The 21,866-nt window shown below is 35.5% G+C and overlaps 1 protein-coding gene across 9 annotated transcripts in view; it reads right to left on the reverse strand.

Moving 5' to 3' along the window:
- LOC308505216 (multiple epidermal growth factor-like domains protein 6) overlaps window positions 1-21,866 on the reverse strand; it is a 607,252-nt gene that overhangs the window by 168,183 nt on the left and 417,203 nt on the right. For all 9 annotated transcript variants that reach the window (XR_013994480.1, XR_013994481.1, XR_013994482.1 and 6 more), the window contains exon 5: window positions 10,294-10,416. Coding sequence is in view for 1 of the 9 variants with exons in the window: in XM_081067036.1 (XP_080923162.1) it covers window positions 10,294-10,416 (123 nt within the window). In the remaining 8 variants the exon portion in view is untranslated. The remainder of the gene's footprint in view (window positions 1-10,293; window positions 10,417-21,866) is intronic.

Raw genomic sequence — 21,866 nt, forward strand, 5'->3', positions numbered from 1 at the left:
AGAGTTTTGCCACTCATCTCTTTACATTGTATCCCACCGTCAAAAGAATCTTTAACTCATCTAAAAAAGGGGGTGAATTTGGTTTATAAGTATGGGAGTAGATCTGGAAAGTCTCCTAAGAGGAGGAAATTTTAAACTGAATCTTGAAAGACAAGTAGCAGTTAGGTAAAGAGAGGTATGGAAGGGAAGATTATGAGGAGAGAAAGAAAAGCGTTGACTTGCAAGCCAAAGGACAAGCAGGCGCAGAAGCAGGGTGTGTTTGACAGAGGGAACACTAAGAGGAAAGGTGTGGTGATGTGGAACCTTGTGGCTCACTTAGATAATTGCAAATTTTCAGTGTGTGAGCCTGGAGTACAGAGTGCAAACTAGAAACATATCAGGTGAGACAGAAAAACAAAACAAAACAAAACAAAAACAATTCTCAGCCCCTGAAGCATTTTTTAAGCCATAGTAAGGGGATTTTGGATAACTCTAAAAGCTGTGTAGAGGCAATAAGGAGTTTTAAGCATAATATATTAATATAAAATAATATATTTTTAAGTTACATTTTCAAACATGTTTGTGAAGGGTTATATAATGGATTAAAGGGGGCCAGTATGAAGAATGATGCCAGTTAAGAGTCAAGTGCATTAAACCTTTCTGTGAGTGATTATGAGAGCCTGAACGAAAGCCCTCATAGGAGAGACAACTATTTGGAAGATATTACAAAGGTAGGAGTCCACTGGTTTTACTGGGAACTAGATGTGTGGAGTGAGCAGAGGAGCCATGAGTTATTCCAGCTGTACTTGGGTAGCCTGAGTTGTCACTACTCACTAAGATGGGCAATCATTCTAGTGTGTTAAACACAAGAGAAGAGGAAAGGTGCAAAGGTAGGGGACTGGGATGGGGGAGAAAGATATATTTAGTTTTAGGTCCCTCAAATTTCCAAGGCTGGGGTATATGCTCATTGAGGGGCTCTGACAGTAGCTGGATCTATGGGTCAAGAGAACAAAGATATTGATCGATTTAGTAATGCTGATTTGGGCATCATTTACTTCTAGCTAACTGTAGTAGGTCAAGCTTTGAAAGTGGAAATGATCACACATGAGAGGGTGGAGAAAGGGCCAAAATCAGAATGAGCCAACTCTTTATTTTCTGGGAGGAAACATAGAGAATCTTCTGAAGCTCCCAAACTTGGGATTATAATAAGATTGTAAATTATCATACCACATAGCCTGGGAGAGAATTTCAGCAAAGGTTATATGGCGACGTTGTGTCCCCTCCTGCTATTTACCGGCCTCCTGAAGGTCATTAAAATTTTGGAGGCAAGCAGAGGAAAAAGACTACGTAAAAGAAGTTAAAGAGTCAACATAGAGATGGAAGAGAACCAAGAAAAAGTGTATCCTACAACCCCAGGAGGACAGAATGTCAAGAAGGAAGGAGAAATCATTACTTTCAAGACTTTAAGCAAAATGAATGAAAAGTGCTACTTGAACTTAACAGTTAATAATTTATGAATAACCCTGGAAAAACTAATTTTCAAAAGGAGTTTTGTTTTAAGATAGAAAGAGGTTGATGGTAGAGGAGAAAAAAGGATATAAGATTAGGAACAAGCTTCTAAGTGGAGGGCATGATGTGATTAGACTGAAAAAACAGCAAAACACTTTTCCTCTGAGTGAAGAGCAAAGCCGACAGAGCTGGCAGTTCATACCGAAGTTTCTGGATGGGAGTAAAAGTGGGGAGTCTCTTTAGTTGAGGATTTCTGTTTTCTCTGAAGAATAAGAGATATATATTCAGCAATAGATGATGAAATCATTGAATTCCAAAAAATAAAATAAAATCTCTATGATTGTTAGAAAATGCAAAGTTTGAAGCCATGTGTCTCTTTCCTTATGAGCATCCAGAAATCTATACTGAGATACTAGATTTAGATTTCAGTTGTATGCTCATATCTGGTATTTGCAAGCACTTAATCCTGCTTTTTTTAGATGTAGGCAACACTAGTTTACGTTTAATGTCTTTTAAAACTTTGCCCCCTGGGAAAATGTATAAGCTGCCTGAAGTTTGCTGTGTCCGGTGCTTCTGGAAATAGATATAAATCTTTAACCTAATGATAAAAGAGAATGGGAATATTTTTACCATACAATGAAAAAATAGTTGTGAATATTGCTTTAAAACTTTAAAAGCAGTAAAAATAAAAAATAAAATAAAAAGCATGTGAAGCAGGGAGTTGTTAAAAGAATCAATGATGTATGTTCTTTAAAAACTTAGCAACAGAAAAAAGCCATCCGATCACCAAAGCAAGTTTATACCTGTAGTGTCTGACCTTCCATAATTTTATTTAGTCCTGTAACTACAGGTAACTGCAAGTATAGAACTAATAGTAATAATATTAGCTAATATTTATCGAGAGCTTGCTCTGTTTCAGGCACCACACTAAAGATTTCATCTATACTGTGACTTTTCTTCACTACCTACCATTGTGGAAAAACTGGGTTATAGAACAGTTAAGTGACTAACTCAAAGTCACACAGCTTCTTTATGGAATAATATGATAAAGTTAATATTGTTAATATTGTTTTCCAAGATATGCTTTTCTCAGATTTGCATTATTTTTCTCACAATCTTAAATCCCATGCTCTATTTTCATAAATGAATAATTTAACGTTAAACTCTTATAATTCTGGTGGCACACAGTTCAGAGTCTCCCATTCTCAGTATCTCTGTGCATTGAAAAGGTGCTCTGATTGTGGGGAAATGATGCAAGAGTTGATACACAATGACTATAAATTATTAATTCAAGCCACCATTTACTGAGCTATGTGCCGTATACTGTTTTTATCTCTTCATATTTAAATTTAACCTACAGAGTGGGTATTCTGTAATACACTGTAAAATTATTTATGAAACATAGGAAAACAAAATTATTTATTGATCAACATTAGGGATTTTTTTATTTTATAAAAAAAATAAATAGGTGTATATTATAAAAATCTTATGTAAAATAGCTTATGACTATTTTACAAGGCCACTGACTGGAGATAAGGAGGGCAGAGAGAAAGTATTCCTTAAATTTAATTTTTGGGAATGAAATTTATCATCTACCACACAAAAGTGATTAATATTGTGAGGGTGATGAATCCGATAATGACTGAGAGATGCCATCAGCCTGAAAATCTAAACAATTTTTTTAACCTGACATAGCCTTATTCAAGACATCAGCTGTCATTTGAAATGAATTCTGTTTCTAATTTGTCTCCACAAATAATGCAACTAATTGAAAGGTAGTTATAATGAAAGTCTTTAAACTCTTTCATCTCCAGTTTTTTTATTTTATAAAAAAAATAAATAGGTGTATATTATAAAAATCTCACTTTAAAAAATATTTTATAAATGAAATGAGAAAAAAAAGAATCCTAAAGATTCTTCTGAAGGAAGACGTGAAGAGACTTTTCACATAGACAGAAAGAAGAAATGAAAAGGTAACTAACTGGGAAGTATGAAGACTACTACGCTGATGTTTCATCGGTTTGTTTTGTTTTAACCTCGGATATGGAAGGTACAGTTCATCATACCGTTCAGTTGCAGGAAAATTCTTACCATTTCCCAGTCCTTGGAAGGAGCACTCTTGTTTTGTTTTTAGTCCCAGAGTCCACTCTCAATCTCTCCCATTCCCTATTGGCACCTATCCAAGTGCATTAAATACACTCCTCTTTATAAGGTATGTTCAATGTACAATATTGATTTTTGCAAATTATTATCTTGGTTTTATTAGGTATAAATACAGATAGACAGAGATGACATGGACTCTGAAGAGTAGAGAGACTAAGAAACTGGGCCAAGATCACACAACTCTTCTATGATGCAGTAGAATTCAGACAACTGTAAGTCCTACATTCCCAACTCTGCAAACTGCAGAAAAACTGTAGAAAACAGGAAGATTTATAAATATACTCCTAAAGTCCAAATAGAGGGAAAAAGTTTTTGAGTTGGATTAATAATCAACATTCTGGATGAAAACTTGAGAAGCTTATGACTATTTTACAAGGCCACTGACTGGAGATAAGGAGGGCAGAGAGAAAGTATTCCTTAAATTTAATTTTTGGGAATGAAATTTATCATCTACCACACAAAAGTGATTAATATTGTGAGGGCGATGAATCTGATAATGACTGAGAGATGCCATCAGCCTGAAAATCTAAACAATTTTTTTAACCTGACATAGCCCTATTCAAGACATCAGCTGTCATTTGAAATGAATTCTGTTTCTAATTTGTCTCCATAAATAATGCAACTAATTGAAAGGTAGTTATAATGAAAGTCTTTAAACTCTTTCATCTCCAGTTTGAGGGTAATCTCTTTGCATTCCCTAGAATCTTATATTCTTTTTATCAAACAAAACTTCGGCATCACTGATGAGAACACTGAAATCAAGAATAAAAGAATCCATTGCGTGAAGACCATCACCTCTAATGGGTTTCTCAATTTTTTTTTCTAAGTTTAGCATTATCTTAAAATGTGTAACTCATAAAAATATGATATAAGAAAATGTATCCAAGTTCAAAGTTTTACTAAGAATATCTTTATTTAACCATATTGGAGGTTGTACCTTTACCTTCTTCTTGCTGCCCAACTTCTGCTTATTTGAAATTAACATAGGATCTCTGACTCTACTATGCACACATAATCACACAGAAAAATCTGCAGTGTTCAGTTCCAGGTAACCATCCTCTGTATTCCCCCCATTTAATGAGACTAAAAAGGGGCCATTGAAAAAAAACCCAGACCCTAAATATTCCCAGCAACTGAAAATGAAGAATTCTTGTATTAAAGACTAAAATAATTAAAATGTTGTTTATCTGAGGTTTTTCTGTGCAGACATCAGTGATTTCATTTGTTTACATGTGAATGCAGATGTTAATAAAACTTATGTGCAAAGGCATGAAAGAGAGGTAAGCAAAATATGCAAACATTAAACTTTCAATCATTTAATTATTTCACTCCTCTGGGAAAGCCAATTTCAACAAATACAACAAGGGAAGAACATGATTATGAATGGAGATTTGAGCTAAGCATATTTCACAAGGTTATTAAAAATGGAAATTCAAGAAAGATTTTGCGAAGTATACCAAATTATAGCTAAAACCTTACAAGGTAGTTGAAATGCAAATTACATAGCAAATACAGAAAAAAATTTGGGGTAATAGAAATTATTTTGGTATCTAGCCCCTGGCTGTTAAAAATTATCCACATAGAAAGAGTTTAGTCTACATTATCATTATTAATATTTAGTAATGCCTACTAAAGTCTGCTTTGAAACAAAGGAGAAAATCACCAATTAAAGACTATCAAAGGATAATACATTTTTATAATAGATAACACTGGCCAAGATTAAAAGCTAAATACACTATAACAATTTGAATTTTACTCCAACAAGAAAACCCATCTGGGTAAAATCCTTATATCTTTGTATGTTCTGTTATAATAATAGCTAATATTTAATTAATACTTGCCAGATATTTTACATATATTGACATTTCTAAAAGGAGAAAAGCAAAATGGAGATAGGCTAGACAGGGGGTGAATAAAGGAGAATAGATGAGGCTATCTTACTGCCATAACATAATACCATAGATGGGTGTCTTAGTCAACAGAATTTTATTTTCTCACAGTTCTGGAGGCTAGAAAGTTCAAGATCTAGGTCCAGCAGAGTTTGGTTTCCGGTGAGAGCTCTCTTCCTGGCCTCAGATAGTCACCTTCTCACTTCCTCCTCATATGGTGGAGAGAGAGAACAACTTCTCTATGTCTTTTCTGATATGGCACTAATCCCATCATGAAGGCAGCACCCTCAAGAGCTCATTTGACCTAATTATCACTAAGGCCCCATCTCCAAATACTATCACATTGGGACTTAGGGCTTTGACATGTAGATTTGTGGGGACACAATGCAGTCCATAGCAAAGAGAAAAAGATGATCCAAATTCAGAACCCTGGTAATCAAATGTAAGAAGAAAGAGGCAGCCGTTAAAGGTGGAAATTATGCTGTCAGGAAGTCAAGAGGAAGACTTAGAAAAATAAGTGATTACCAGTGTCAGAGGCCATCAAGAAAGGTATGGAAAAGACTCCACTTGATGCTGATAATTAGGAGGCCATCAGTATCTTTTAGTAGGTCTGAAGTGCAATTACACATATATAAAACTATATGTTATAACGTGTAATTAAGGCAACATAAAATTACAGATAGAGAGAGAGAGAGAGAGGGAGAGGAGAGAAAGCCTTGGCTAGGCTAACCAAAGAAGGTTTAACTGGCCAACTGACATTTAATATGGAACACGGTAAACAGTTTTGACAGGCAAAGACTTGGGGGTGAGAGTTTATGTAAAGAGTGAAGTAAGGTGTGGAATTGGAAAGGGCATGGCTTACTTGGAGAATTAAGAGTAGCCAGGCTTGTTGGAACATATCATAGAAATGTAGGAGAGAAGTGGTAAATTTGCACTTATAGGCTAGTAACATAAGTAAGGTAGTTTTCTTTTATCAATAGCTATTATGAAAATACATTGTTTTAACCCTCAGCTCTATTTACTAAAATAGAATATGAGAATTTCGTTTGACAGTACCTTTATGATTTTTCTTAGTCTATTTTTATATTTATCAGAAATTATTTTAAAACATTTGATCAGGAGTGGAATTAGCCAGGTTTTCCTGAAAACTATTTTTCCCCTTTTTAGAGTAAAAGTTACTTGATCTTTTTAGCTCTCAGAAGTCTTATCTCTAAGGTAGGAGACTGGGCTAGATTATTCCTTGAATTTCTCTCAGATATGATCCTATAATATAGAAAACAATATTTTTACAAAAGCTTCAAAGTATTATTTTTTCAATAAAAACACTTAAGTTCCACACTCATTTTTCTTAAAATTCTATAAAATTCTCACACTCTGTTTTTATGCTTGGATTTCCTAAAGTCTAAGTTTTCTAAACACTTTTAAAACAATTACTGCACATAATCCAATAGAGTCTTAAAAAATGCAGCTTAACAGATGATTTTTAAAGAATTCGTAGTTATGAAAATTCCATAAAATTACTACACTTTAGAGATGTAGTAACTTTAAAGTCACTTTGTCCAATGTCTATATTTTACACATGAGGAAACCAAGACGTAGAGAGATTAAGTGATTTAAGAACTTAAGCTGAAGGCCACGTATCAACTTAGATCCCACTGTGCTGCTGTCCCTACTCCACATGCATAAGATTTAATGGTGGACTCATAAGAATATAAACATCTCTGTCTTTCCAGTGATTGCGAAATCTAGTTTCCACTTTAAGCTTTTGATTTCCAAATAAAGTGAAATTTAAAAGCACATAAATTGCGAGGTAACTAATAGAGACCACCGACAGCAAAGCCAATCTGGCAAGAATTCCACTTTTGTCCACCTCCCGTGCTGTGTCTGTGCCCTGTCACCAACCAGGTGTCACAGCAGGTTTCACATGCTGTGATCCTTTTCACACGTGGGACATTTCCTCAGACTGGCCTTCCTAATGCTGACTTTCAGGAGAGATGACAGCAGGCCAGGAACTGTCACATTTCTTGCCACTGCAGCCAGCTACTGTGGACTCTCTCTTACACCACTTTGTGTGATTATCATTATAGCAGAGGCTGACTAATAACTGCTGGCCGTATGGCACCACAAATGTGCTGCTCTTAGAGAGGGAACCTGTTTTTGAAATGAAATAATCTGTAACTCTGTAAGTGTTTGGGGGTGCAGAGAGTTTACCTTCCTGTGGCTGTGACTAAAAAAAAAGTGTAAAAAGCACTGGAGGCTCTAATTCAAAAAGTCACACTAGCGTAGATCTAGGGCTGATAGGCAGAATGGAGCAAAGGAGGGAAAAAAAGGGAGGGAGGAAGGAAGAAATGGAGGGAATTAATTTCAAGTACTCCAAAATAGTGGACTAGTAAAATTCCGTAACTTCATCTTCTCTTCTCTGACTCTACCATGGGTCACGATGAATTTCTGTCTACTACAATTTTCAGCCTCCTACCATGTAAAAAATTCCAAAAGGAAAGTGATCTAATTTAATTTTCCTGTTTTTAAAAATATCTGAGCCTTCCTACAATATATCTCAAAATACAGACCAATGTGAAACTAGTTTTCTAAGTAAACACTTTCCTTCAACACAAATAAGCAAACAAAATGTTCTTGTCCTTAGTCTCAGGTTATTAATCTTTAAATACAAAGTGCTTAAATTCTTCTTGAGCTCATTTTTAACAAGACTGCTGTAATTGTGTCAACTGAGATTCTTAAGACCATTCTTTGAAACCAAACCTTCAGTGCATGCATATGAGAAAGGCATCAAAATTTCCATGAAGGTCAAGTGCCTTCTGTAGAATGACATCCAAGGAGTTAAATGCTTTATTTCTCACAAGCTTAATATATATACATATATATTGAATATATATATATATATACATATATACTTAATATATATACATATATATATATTGAAATTCTGCAGAAGGAGAAGCTCACCAAATAAAGCTGGAAATAAATTACCATATTATCAATTCATTTGTACAATAGGAATTGAGCTTTAAGGAATAGAAATCGAAAAGATAAACCATAATGTCCTATCTAACTCCATTTTGACTTGATATCACTAAAACAAAAATTGGAAAGTTCAAGGGCAGTGGTGATGAGGAATAAGGATAGAGCTTAATGATTTTACATAGCTAATAACTACTAGGGTTTAGAAAATTAATTTTACCAATAAGTTTAATTTTGTTGGCTACTAGTGTATTTATTTTGCCTTATCATAAAGACCAAATATCATAGATTTATATAAATCACTACTTTGCAAAATATTTTTTACATCGGACACAAAAATTCACCCGGTCCACCTTTACCGATAAATACCGCAATTGCATGTAAAGATAATCCTGCTGCTCCTAAATATTTGTAACTGAGAGAAGTGATATGGGAGTTTAAGGATATTACCAGCTGAAGACCTTATAGGTTGGGGATGGGAATGGGAAAGGGATTCCTATTGCTAAAACCAAATCCTGCAAACAGAAAAAGGTATTTTAATTACATGATTATATATGTCCTACCACTTGTGCCTGCTGCAGATACATTCAGTATGATACTGAGTTCCCTGGATGTTAGGGTATGACTTCTATCTATTTCACTGGACTTTGGAAAAGTCTTTTTTTTTTACCCTCTCAGAACCTCCACTTTCTGTTATCAAAATCAAACCTCTGACTAGGACATTTTTAGCTATTTCCCTTGGCCTGCTCTCATTTCCTGTAAGACATGTTTAGAAAAAGAAAGACAGAGCACATGTTATAAAACTAGGTGAAATCAGCTGATTTCTATTCGAAGTTTCATAATTACAGAAAAGTTATAAAATACCAATAGTTTTGAGTAGATGGACTACTTAACAAGCCCTAAATGAATTAGCCAGCAATTAAATTGTGCTGTATAAGGTGTTATTCTTTTAATATAATAACTGTTTTTTTAAGGGACTTGGTGATGAAATTTGTGTTTCCCGATGCACTCTGAGGATCCTCATTCAAGAACAACAACAAAAAAACCTTTTATGTAAATTATTTCAGCTAAAACAAAAAAGAACATCTGTAAATCATACAGGGAGCATGGTATTTTCAAATTTTACTGTTGTTTTTTTTTTTCTTCTGTATAAAGCCCATACTCATTTTAAGAAATGTATAGAATTCAGAAACACACAAAGAAGACTTAAAACAATAATGCTAATGCACAAAAAATATCCAAGAACATGTTGATGTACAATAAAGACAGACAAACCGCATATTTAATGTATGTAGTTTTAACCATTCTTGAGCAACTCTAAACTGCTTGGCATATAACCTGCTATGATTTTTGCTTTGATAATCATGAGTCCAGTTCTGAATCTGCTATGTGATGAGTGAACATTGTAGCTACTGATTGTAACAGGCCAGCATCCTCCCGTCATTGTGGCTCTGTGCTGTCCTTGCTGTGTATAAGCAACAGCTAGCAAATTTATACTTTACCACAGATGGCAGAATGATATGCTATGGAAACGTTCACCCATTTGGGGATTCAAATTTTGCTTGTGGATGTTAATTTCTGTATTTCCTTCCCCATCTTTTTGTCTTAGCTTTCGAATATCAAAAAAATCTTCTTATATTCTAAGAAATAGAATTGTACTTTCATACTGGTAGCTTCTATAGATATTTTTACAAAAACCTTCCCTTCCTGCCTCTACATGGGCAGGTTGATTTTCAATGAAAACGGCTTCAAGCTGGTTCTAATATTTACTCACTTAGGCAGGTGCGTTCATCAGTATGAAGTCTGTATCCTGTATCACATTCACAGTGGAAGGTGCCCAGAGTGTTAATACAGCGCTGCTGGCAGCCTCCATTCACCACCACACATTCATCGACATCTAGAGGAGGAAGACAGATGGCCAGGATTACAATGCCATTCCAATGTCAGCTTCGGAGAAGTGGCACAATATTTCTTTGATTCACGATATGTGTTATACTGTACAAAGGCACGGACTCTGTTGTCACAAATCTGTGCTTGTTTGATCCATTTGGCTCTATGGTGTAAACAAGGAAATGTAGGTAGAACCTTTATTGAGCCTTTTAAAGCCAAGCAACGATGAACTTAAAGATTGCCTCACAATTTTATACTTTCACATACTGGTTAATTAGACAGATCTGAGACACAGATATTTCCATGGGACAAGAAAACTGGAGGGAAGTATTACAATGAGCTGCTCTATCTGAAAAAAACACACACTAGTAGTGGAACACCTATTATTATTCTGATACTGCTGAGAAAAGCTAGTAATAGAGTTAAGCCCTTGAATCTCCTTCTCATGTGCTATGGTGGACATCAGGACAGAGATAGATCAATTAAATATAATCATGGTTTGGAGTTCTTAAAAATACATCAGTACATTTTCTTCATTGATTCAGCTTCAGTCAGGCTTCCGTTTTCTAAAATACTCAACGTGTTTATGTGAGAGGTTACTTTAATTTTAGAGAGAAGACATTTAAAAAGAGGTCAAGACTACTGGTCACCTGTGAGGTCAGATCATTATGTTTGCAAATTCATCCTAGGAAAAGTGCTACATCCCTTATTGCTGAATATCACTAAGGTCACTTTCAAAGTACTTCACCTGGGGAGCTATGTACCAAAGCCACCACCCTTCAAAGAAATTTTGGAACTTTTTTTCTGGAATGGGCATTAGAACGGTTGTTGTATTACCCTTGATTTCCTGAATGTCATCAAAATGCCTTCCTTTCAATATTTCCTTTATCTTTGGGTAAAGAAAGAAGTCATTGTGGTCCAGATCAGGTGAGTAGAGAGGGTGTTCCGATATAGTTATTTGTTTACTGGCTAAAAGCTCCCTCACAGACAATGCCTTGTGACCTGGTGCATTGTCGTGATGTAAGACCATGAATTATTGGTGAAAAGTTCCGGTCATCTAACTTTTTCACGCAGCCTTTTCAGCACTTCCAAATAGTAAGCTTGGTTAACTGTTTGTCCAGGTGGTTCAAATTCCTAATGAATATTCCCTCTGATAACAAAAAAGGTTAGCAACATCATTGCATCCAGTTCATGAACTTAATTGGCAGACCTCATGTGTCTTATGATCAATCAAGGTCATAATAAATGAATATAATATCAATCTTCTTTTAAGAAGGCAAACCAATTTATTTCTCAGAAACTGTAATTCCTTGTATCCTCTATAATCAATACCTATGTATCTGAAATTACTAAACAAGAATATTCACAAATGTTGGGATAGCTTTTCAGATAATCGGTGAATTAAGAGTTTCTAAATTTTCTTGTTAGGAAAATATTTTTACTCAAAATTTATGTCTTTTGGCACATGTCGAAGTAAAAATCAGGCAGAGAAGTTGACATTCGCATGGGAAAGCATGTTTCATGCACAGAATGTCCCTGAATTCCCATGCCCCAATTCCAGACATTACGGCAAAGAATGTTGAGTGTGAATATTTTTCACTAAAATATATTATAATAGACAATTAGTTTTACATTGAGTGAGATTAATTCCACAGAGCAAAATCCTTACTTAAGAAGATATACACATTGAGAAGGAATACTATTGCAATGCCTCATTACAGGACATTTTCATGCTAAAATCATCTGATCTGTAATGAATATTTTGTACTATAATAAAACTAGAGGAGTTAACCTGAAGAAAGCAAAAACAAAACAATGTTCTTTTACATGGCAGTGTTATTTTTATGAAAATGAAAATATATACATATGAAAAATATATTGTCACAAAATAAGTTCCACATTTTAAAGTTACTAGTCCACTATTTTGTATATCAAACTGGATGTACACAGTTTATCTAATCTAATATTTTCTTTCTAAAATTATATATCCAGGAGTAATTTCAGATATTTTTAAAGGAATCTTATTTTAGAGATAAGAACTACTGACTTTTCCAAGTATTAGAATTTTTATTAAATTTTGAGTCTGTGATAAACATACTTCTAAGTCTTTTTCATATAAACTAATGTCACATCAGAATTCTCCATTTGTTACTTGCACTTTATGCAAGGCTTTAATATTTACGCTAGATAAATTTTTATCTGTCTAGCTTTAGAGTATTATTCCACAGAGATGATATATACTTTTGAAACTTAATTCTGTCAACTCCTGGATTACATATCCTTTCCAGGTTTTACACATTTTAGACAAACAAATAAAATTCCCAAGAGTACTATGTTTTAGATGATAAAACATCAAAAATTGCCATCATCAAAAATTATTATGTTTGCGAACTCATTGCAACAATGTTGTTAACCTTTTTTGATATCAGAAGGATTATTCATTAGGAATTTGTACCAACTGGACAAACAGTTAACCAAATTTACTATTTGGAAGTGCTGGAAAAGCTGTGTGAAAAAGTTAGATGACCTGAACTTTTCGCCAACAATTCATGGCTCTTGCATCAAGACAATGCACAAGCTCACAGGGCATTGTCTGTGAGGAAGTTTTTAGCCAGTAAACAAATAACTATATTGGGACACCCTCCCTATTCACCTGATCTGGCCCCCAATGACTTCTTTCTTTACCCAAAGGTAAAGAAAATACTGAAAGGAAAACATTTTGATGACATTCAGGACATCGAGTGTAATACGAAGACAGCTCTGATGATCATTCCAGAAAAAAAGTTCCAAAATTGCTTTGAAGGGTGGCATTAGTGCATAACTTCCCAAGGGGAGTACTTTGAAGGAGACCTTAGTGATATTGAGCAATGAGGTATGTAGCATTTTTTCTAGGATGAGTTCGCAAACATAATTGTATGACCTTATATATCACATTTGTGTATTTAAGTACATTAAAATGTCGTAAAGGATGTATACAGATATAAATGATTAGTTCTGAGGAATCAATAAAGATATATAAACTGGTAAAGTGCAGGAACTGTATGTGGGGTTTTGGACAAGAGATTTTATCATATCTATGTTATAATTTTTTATAAGTAAATGTTATTCAGATATTACTTGTGTAATTAAAAAGTAACTTTATAGAAAGAATATATTATGACGATCTTCCTTTGTCCCTACTTCTCAAGCTTCAATAAGTTTCTGACAAAAGAAATCAATTTAGTTTAAAAAAGAAAAATCATAAGAGTGGACACTGACTTTAAGAATGAGTTATCTTTCAATATGTTTTACTTTAGTCATATTCTTAATTGGCCCCGGAACTATAATTAAAGTACTATGTTGGAAACACACACATAAAAATTATAGTGAACCAAACCTCCTCTTGTGCTTTGTGTCAGATCATGTTAGAAAAAATATCTAAGTGCTGAATCTCACTAGCCTGTCACCTTGCATTTCTGAGACTCAGTTTTCTCATCTACATAATGACGACCATATGTACTATGCTATGATTTATTTTTTCCTTTCCTATTCTTGCATAATATTTTGGAACAGATTACTAATGCCAGAGATTACATGTAGAATTTTTTTAAAGGTAATTTTATTTCATTACATAGTGGAACTAACAATAGAAGACTATAAAGTAAGAGTGCATGACAGAAACAGCAGCAGCATGGGAATTCAAGGGAGAGAAAATCCATTTGGGCTAGAGTAATGAGGGAATGTTTGAGGTAAAAACAGAACTGAGCACGCGGACAAGAAGGAGTGAGTGCACCCAAAGGTGAAGAGGTGTGAACGTGCAGTGTCTGAGATTTAGCAGTTAGAACTGTCAGGATGGAAAATAAGGTTGGCAAAGGAAGTGAAGTTGAAAAACAAACCTAAAATCTCATTTTAATTAATTTGAATAGCAAAGCATTCCTCTTTTTGATTTAAAAATACAAAGGGCAGGTTGAGACTCAATAGGCAACGTTCATTCACACAGTAGCTAAGCAAACTTATGAACAGTTCAAAAAAAAAAGCAGTCATTTGTAAAATAGTACCAAACACAAAGTAACTGGTTTGACTTCCTTTTTCTTTTTTGCCCTTTCAGAATTCAGTGAATTTATTTATTGTTTGGGCATTGCGTAGCCCATCGTCCTCATACCGGGCAGCACATTAGAATCATGGTGAGCATGTAAGATAACCTGTGCCTTAGGTCTTTAAAGAGTCTGATTTAATTGGTCCAAGATAAGTTCTGAGAATCCAACACTTTAAAAGCACCCTAAGTGATTTTGATGTGTAGCCAGAGTTGAGAACCCCTGACTTAGTTAATGTGTTAACCACCCAGGAATCTTGTTAAAATGCACATGCTGATTCAGTAGATCTGGGACCGGAGGCCGAGATTCTGCATTTCTCATAAAGCCGGGGTAATTTTGATTCTGATGGCCTGTGGACCATACTCTGAGAAGAATGTAGATAATCCTCTGTTCAACCATTATTGTCACATGGATCACACATGTCATAATTTGAGCCAAATGAATAAATCAATACTCTGACCAAAATATTATATATAAACTCGGGGGTGTCAAAAACATGTATACAAGTGGACACTTTGGACAACGTTGCTCAAGCAGTTTGCAATAATCAGAATTTTCTGGGCGCTGATGGTGACACAGAGACTTTCTGTTTTGATCGAAAAATACAGGGAATGCTGCTGGTGACTGCCATCCAATGGAAAGGCAGGGATCTTCAATATGGGAAGCAGCGCATCAAACCTTAGTAACAGTGTGTGACAAGTTTAATTTGTTTGGTGCAGTCAGTTGTGAGTTACAGTTGGGAGAGGTATGTTTTCAAGTGTGCCATAAATCCTACTCCATCATGACAACACTGTGTTACACATCGCTTCTGGTATAGGCAATTTCTGTCAAATGAAAACATTATGGTGTGTCTTCATCCACCTTATTCAGCTGATCTGGCACCGTGTGACTCCTGGCTCTTCTCCAAAGTCAAAATGATTCAGGACATCGAGGCAGCAACAACAGCGCAACTAAAGATACTCATGATAGAGGACTTCCAGAACTGCTTCAGAAAGTGGCAAGAATGATGGGTAAGTGTGTTCAAAGTGAGGGGAAGTATTTTGAGGGGGATTAATGGCAATGTGTCTTTTACTGTAATACTTTTTTTTAAATTTAAACATTCACTGTATTGTTTGATCACACCTCATTAATAAGCATATTAATTATTTACTAAAACCTCCAAAAATAAACCACCAATATTTTCCAAAATATTCATTCAACAATAGTAATAATTTTAAGACAATTTTAGCATTATCTGTTATTAGAAATGACTTGTTTCTATAAAATATGAAGGATACGTTAGTTCTTTTCTGATAGACTACCTCTGATATAGGATAAAACCAAGTTAAATTGTCATTATATCAGACACTCATGCTGAAGCTGTCACAAGTGATTTTCCTTCCCATCAAGATTGTGCCCAACAGAGTTAAAAACCAGAAATGTCAATATTACATTAAAATGTTATTATCAAGTATACTTCATGGGAAGAAACTATTTCTCCCCAAATTCATGTTTGATGCTTACAGAAAGCCCTGCCCTTAAAATTAGAGCTCCAGGACACTGCAGGGGATAGTGGTAAAGTGATTAGAATTTTTCCAGCATTTCACTATGATATGGACCAAGGATTTCATGACTTTTATACTCTAAAAGAATGTCAAATAAAATCAACCATATCTGCTATTTTTCTTTTTTAATGTCTTTTCTATAAATATTTCTGCTGTATTTATCCCCAAAACTATTTCCCCAGATGGTCACAGAATATAATAGCTTAAAGGAATTTACTTTATTATCAAATACATTTTGCACATAAAAGCTCCCTGAGATAACAATGATCCACTTTTGCTTCTAAACAACAAAAATTGTTTCATATTATTTTTCCTAGACTGTGCAACCAGAGTAAGATAAATTATTCTTCCATTTGCCTTTTAACATACTGTTTTCAGAAATCTATTGATTGAAAATAAGTGTTCCTGGATTGCTTTATTGTTGGAGATTACATTGTAGAAGTGTAAGGTTTGAAGGAAATATTGGAGACTGTGGTGCAGATTCCACTAGATTTTCCACGTGGTTTAATTTTCACTCTTTTCTACCATACTGCTTTCACTCTGATATGTTATAGTACATGAAAACTGCTGACTTTTTGGTTATAATTCTGTAGTGCTTGATTGAATGAACTCCTTAAGGTGAAAGATCCTATTGTCTTAAGCATTTTCTGGCATAGAGTCGATATTCCATAAATATTCTACGACTGAATAAATATATGGGTGGATTGAGAGTCTTCTCAAACCACAGCATTCAGTCTTCTTTTTTGCCCATATTTATCAATGGGGTTTCTTAGAATCAGACTGTGACGGCACTTACCTTTTCTTTACCCTTGCAGTAAATTCTTGATGTTTGTTTTTGGCCATTTACAAATAGCTTTAAAAATCCAGGGCACAAACTAATTTCTAAGTTTGCTAATGAACATATTTCAACTGTGTCTGTAGTGAATATTCAGTGGTTGCCTGCTTGGGATGTACTCATCTTTCTTCTTCACACATATGAAATAACTCCAAAGGTTTCCTTTAAGGACTTTCATCTCTTTCATTTTAGAGAAGTCATGTAGTTTATGTGGGATTGATGAACACCAGTCCTCTCCCAAATCCAAGGTGGCCTCTACTGGGCATACTCTCATCTCAGTGAATTGGACCAGGTAATTTCCTCATTAGCAATAAGCTTTCTCAGGAATTAATGAATTCATTCAGATGTGATCCAGTGAGCATGAAGCCCAACATAAAGGTTGGGATTCATGGGACATAGATGCCCTCTGGCTCTGGAAATGCAATGTGTGCATGTCGGACATTTTGCAGAAGCCATCTTACTCCATGAGTGAAGCTACACTAAAGATAAAGCCAAAAAACAGGACAGAACTGAGGACTCACAGAGAACAGGAGTTGGGGCCCTTATTGAACGGTGCCTGAAGTCCTACCTCCTTTGGACTTCTCAGTCAAGTGAATAAATAAACTTCTTTTATTGTTTACACATTCTGGGTTATATGATGCTGTTACTTGTAAGTAAAATCATCGTAACTGATACATGCATACTGTAAAACCAGTGTGTAAGAGGAAGTCACCAAGTGCAGCTCAAGCTCAGCATATGCTTTTTAAACAGATTTACTATTCTCTAATCAATAAAATGATTTAATCTAGATGTCATCTAGGGTCAGAAAAAGTCATCTAGCTCTTCTTATAGCATTTATTGGAGCAATTCAATCCACCAAAATTCTAATGAAATTGGAGATGTGTCACAATTATTGTTCTTTTTTTATTACAAATATTAAGGGTTTATGAAACTGCCTGGGCAAAGTTGTGGTACATCTGACAGTGCCAGAGAGGTTGAAGATGTCGTCTTGAATGGCTACTTCACAAGCCAATGCTTGGCCTCTGATTTCTCCTTCTGTTCCCATCTTGGTAGCTAAAACCTCTGGTAGCTTTATCATCAGTTAGTAGAAAATAAATGCATGCTTGTGACTTTGAAGATACTATTGTTTCTTGTAAAAATATATATATATATTTTAATGTTACCAGTTTTCTAGCCTAGATATTCACCCAGAAATAAACTTTTCTCAGCAAAAACCACCAAGTTCACAAAGAGGCAAACAGGACAGTGATGTGTATTTTGAAAAGAATGACAGTATTGGGAAGAAACAAAGCTCAAAAGTCTTGTGCTGAAGATAGCGCAGTATAGGCTTTCATAGAAAATGGAATTTGTTTGGTCTACATGGAATAATGATTAAAGGGAAAATGTTAGAAATGTGGCTGGTCCTGATCCTGGAGAGCCTTTTCTGCTATACTAAGGAACTATAGCTTGACTTCATAGATTTGGGCACCAGCAGGGCAAATAATAGGTTAGAGGAATGGGAGACTGACAGCAGAAAAACCAAGTAATGACTGTTAATTGCCAAAATCCAGATGAAAGATCATGAGGACTGTCCTAAGCTAGCAGCAGTGGCAATAGACACATGTGGACAGATGTAAAAAATGTTAAGGAGAGAAAAATCAATATAACTTGGTTATTAACCAGATGTGATGGAGAAGAAAGAGTCAGGTCAACTGCCTTGATCAATTTTATGGATGGTTGTGGTATTCACTAAAATAGCACAGGAGGAGGAACATTTGACATGGGAAAAATAGTTCAGTTTTGGACATAAATGATTTGATGAGCAAGTGAGATGGGCAGTTGGGTATATGTAGTAGGCAACTGAGTATGTGGACTAAAATCGGGAGAAAAATATGGGCTGATTTTTCAGTTACCATCTATCTACCTGCACAGGCTTAAAATTTGGAGTTATCCTTGAGATTTTCCTCTCCTTCACCCATATCTGATCTAATACCGAATTTTACTATTATAAAACTTATCTCCTAAAACTTATCAAGTCTGTCCACTTCTCATCTCCATTGACAGCACTGAAATCCAAGTTGCATGGATGGTTACAATAGACTACTAAAGCTCCCTCCACATTTACCATTGGGGCCTCCAATATATTCATGCTGAACCGGAGCAATGTTTTAACTACAAAAATCTGATCACATCACCCATTCCCTCATTCGTGTCACAGTTTTATACCCTTCAATAATTTCCCATTACTCACAGGATAAAACTGAACAAACACCAACACGATCTGCACATCTCTGTATGGCCTGATTTTTACCTCCTTTTCCAATTTTATCTTGTTATCTGTTTCCTTCTACCATTTTTAGCAATAATGACCTTCTTTAAGTTCCTTGAAGACTCTGTACTCCCTTTTACTTCCACCTTCCTTCCGTTACTTACTGAGTATCTACGATTCTTGTAGATATCCACCCAAGCACCACTACCTCAGGGAGGTCTGCATTTCTCCTTCAATCTAGGTCAAATCTATGTGCTATACTTTTGTAGGGCTATCTTCCTTTCCTCTGGAGCACTTAACTCATCTACAGTAGTATATTTGTATGTGTGATTATTTGTTTGATGTCTGCATCCCCCATTAATGACTAAGTCCCATGAAAGTAGAACCCTGCCAATGTTTGCTCAGAATAATAATTCCAGTGTTTGGAACACAGAAGATACTCTATAGATATTTATTAAATAAGTAAATGAATGAAGTACAGAGTATTAGGTATCTCCATATAGATAATAACTCAAACCACAGGAGTGGATTTCACTAAGCAAAAGCATGTAGATAAAGAAGAGAAAGGAGTGTAAAAAAGATCCTTAAGAATATCCACATTTAAGGCAAACTGAGGTAGGATAGACAAAGCTGACCAAGAAGGTAATACAGAGAAGTAGGAGGAAAACTGAGAGAGTCTGGCATCATGGAAGCTGAAGGAGGGGGAATTTCAAGGAGGAAAGGTGGTCAACATAGGAAAAAGATGTCAAGTAGCAACCGGAGCATGCCCATTGGATTTAGCAACAATAATTCACTGATGATACTGATAAAGAGGAGAATGCTAATGAATACAATCCACCTAACAATTATTGAACATTTACTATGTGTCATGCACTGCTCTAAACTCTTTACATAGATATTTATTAACATATTCAATACTAAAGAGAGCCCTATGTAATAGATACCATTATTTCCCCTACATATGGGGGCAGAATGTGAGGGACAGAAAGCTGTTTCAGTGGAGTAGCTGAAATTGATCCTAGGTTGCAGTGGGTTGGATTGAAGAAGTGGGAGACAAAGAAGAGAGACAGAGACTTAAGACATGTATTAAGTATAACTGTTAAGAGGAGAAGGTTGTAATTGGACAGGAGGTTGTGGTAGAGGGAGAGGGTTTTTAAGGTGGACAAGTCTTTCAGTAGTTTAAAGTCTGATGGGAAGGGGCCAATAGAGTGGTTTGATTTAAAAATGTAGGAAAGAGAGGGAATTCTCAAATTATTGAAAATCTTAAATTACATTAGTGCATCCCAAGAGAAGTTATACTTTGGGAGAAACCATCCGCTATGGGCCCTGAGCTTCCCCATACATTTTGTTGGGTACGCCAAGAATGCAGAAGGCTCTGCTCACTCTTCATCCAAGACATTTTTCAAAGCTGTATTTTTATAGAGAGATGAGCTAACATCTCCCCCAAGAAAAAGAGCAGGCTTGTTTCGGCTAACTAAAAAAGTGGTGGGTTCCTCAAGTTCAATGTTTCCCTGGTATAATGTGACCAACTGAATCTGCAGTCATCCATAATGAACCCTTTGTGTTACTGCTGTGGGATTTAAGGGGCATGGAGAATTGACACAAACAAATGAAGCTCTCGCTACTGCTTTTGCTGTGAGTAATGAAATCCTTTGTTTTTGACCCAGGAGTCTCATCTCTCCTGTCAGCATCCATGAAACAGTAAAAAGTTAACTTGCTAGCATGAAAAATAGGGTAAACCCAGACTCTGCCCAGTTCTGGAGACTATACAGAATAGAAATTACACATATAATTGCTTGTTACTCTGGATTAGAAAGAGCATGTCCGTTGCAGAGTAGAAGGACCTTGGAAGCCACAGAGGATGTTCCTGTCTCCTCTCTGTTTCACCAATGCTTATAAGTTGCTTGTAGCCTTGAAATTGTTACTAAAGTATGATCCTGGGTAGGTCTCTTATGTGCCTGAGCCCGATTTGCCAATCTGATCCTTTGTGTTATCTCAGGAGGGAAGAAGGAAATGATGTCATGCTAGTGTGCTCTCCTATGATTTTAAAGAACAGTAAGGGTACAAATACCCAATCTAGGAAACCAACAAGTTGACTCTATTGTTAACTTCTTGAGGACAGGACAGTATGTGTTTTGCTTATCACTGTGTTTCCAACACATATGTCGGTGTCTGGCCCATAGTATATGCACAATACAATTTGGTGAACAATTGGGGAAAAAAGAGTAAATAAGTAATGGATAGCTGAATTTGCAAAGAAAGAGAACTCAGCAAAAGAGACCGAGAAGGAGCAAGAGAAGGCGGAAAGGAACAGGACAATGTAGAATTCTGGTACTCAAGGAAGAGAGTCTTTTTAAAGGAGAGTGAATAACACTATCAATGCTGCTGAAAATCAAATAAAATGGAGACTGAAAATAATATGGTAGATTTGGAAAGTATAAGGTCTTTACATTAGTGCAGAATGCGGATAGCAAGTTAACCTTTGGGGATGTCTATTTTTTTACATTTTTTTATTTTAATTTCCAAGCCCAGAACAACCTATTGAAAACAGAGCTGCCAAGTTCATGCTTTCATGGGTCTATTATATTGCTGCCTCGTCTATAATATGACCCAATACCATGCCTGAGGACCACAGAGTGACAAAGTTCTAGTATACTATGATACAATATTGTCATCACAGTCTCTCTGTGTGAGGAATCAGAAGCAGTGAAAATAAAGCAGAGCTTACTACATAATCACAGTTACTACATAATCTTA

This window comes from Rhinolophus hipposideros (assembly GCF_964194185.1).
Source record: "Rhinolophus hipposideros genome assembly, chromosome: 2".
Lineage (NCBI taxonomy): Eukaryota > Metazoa > Chordata > Mammalia > Chiroptera > Rhinolophidae > Rhinolophus > Rhinolophus hipposideros.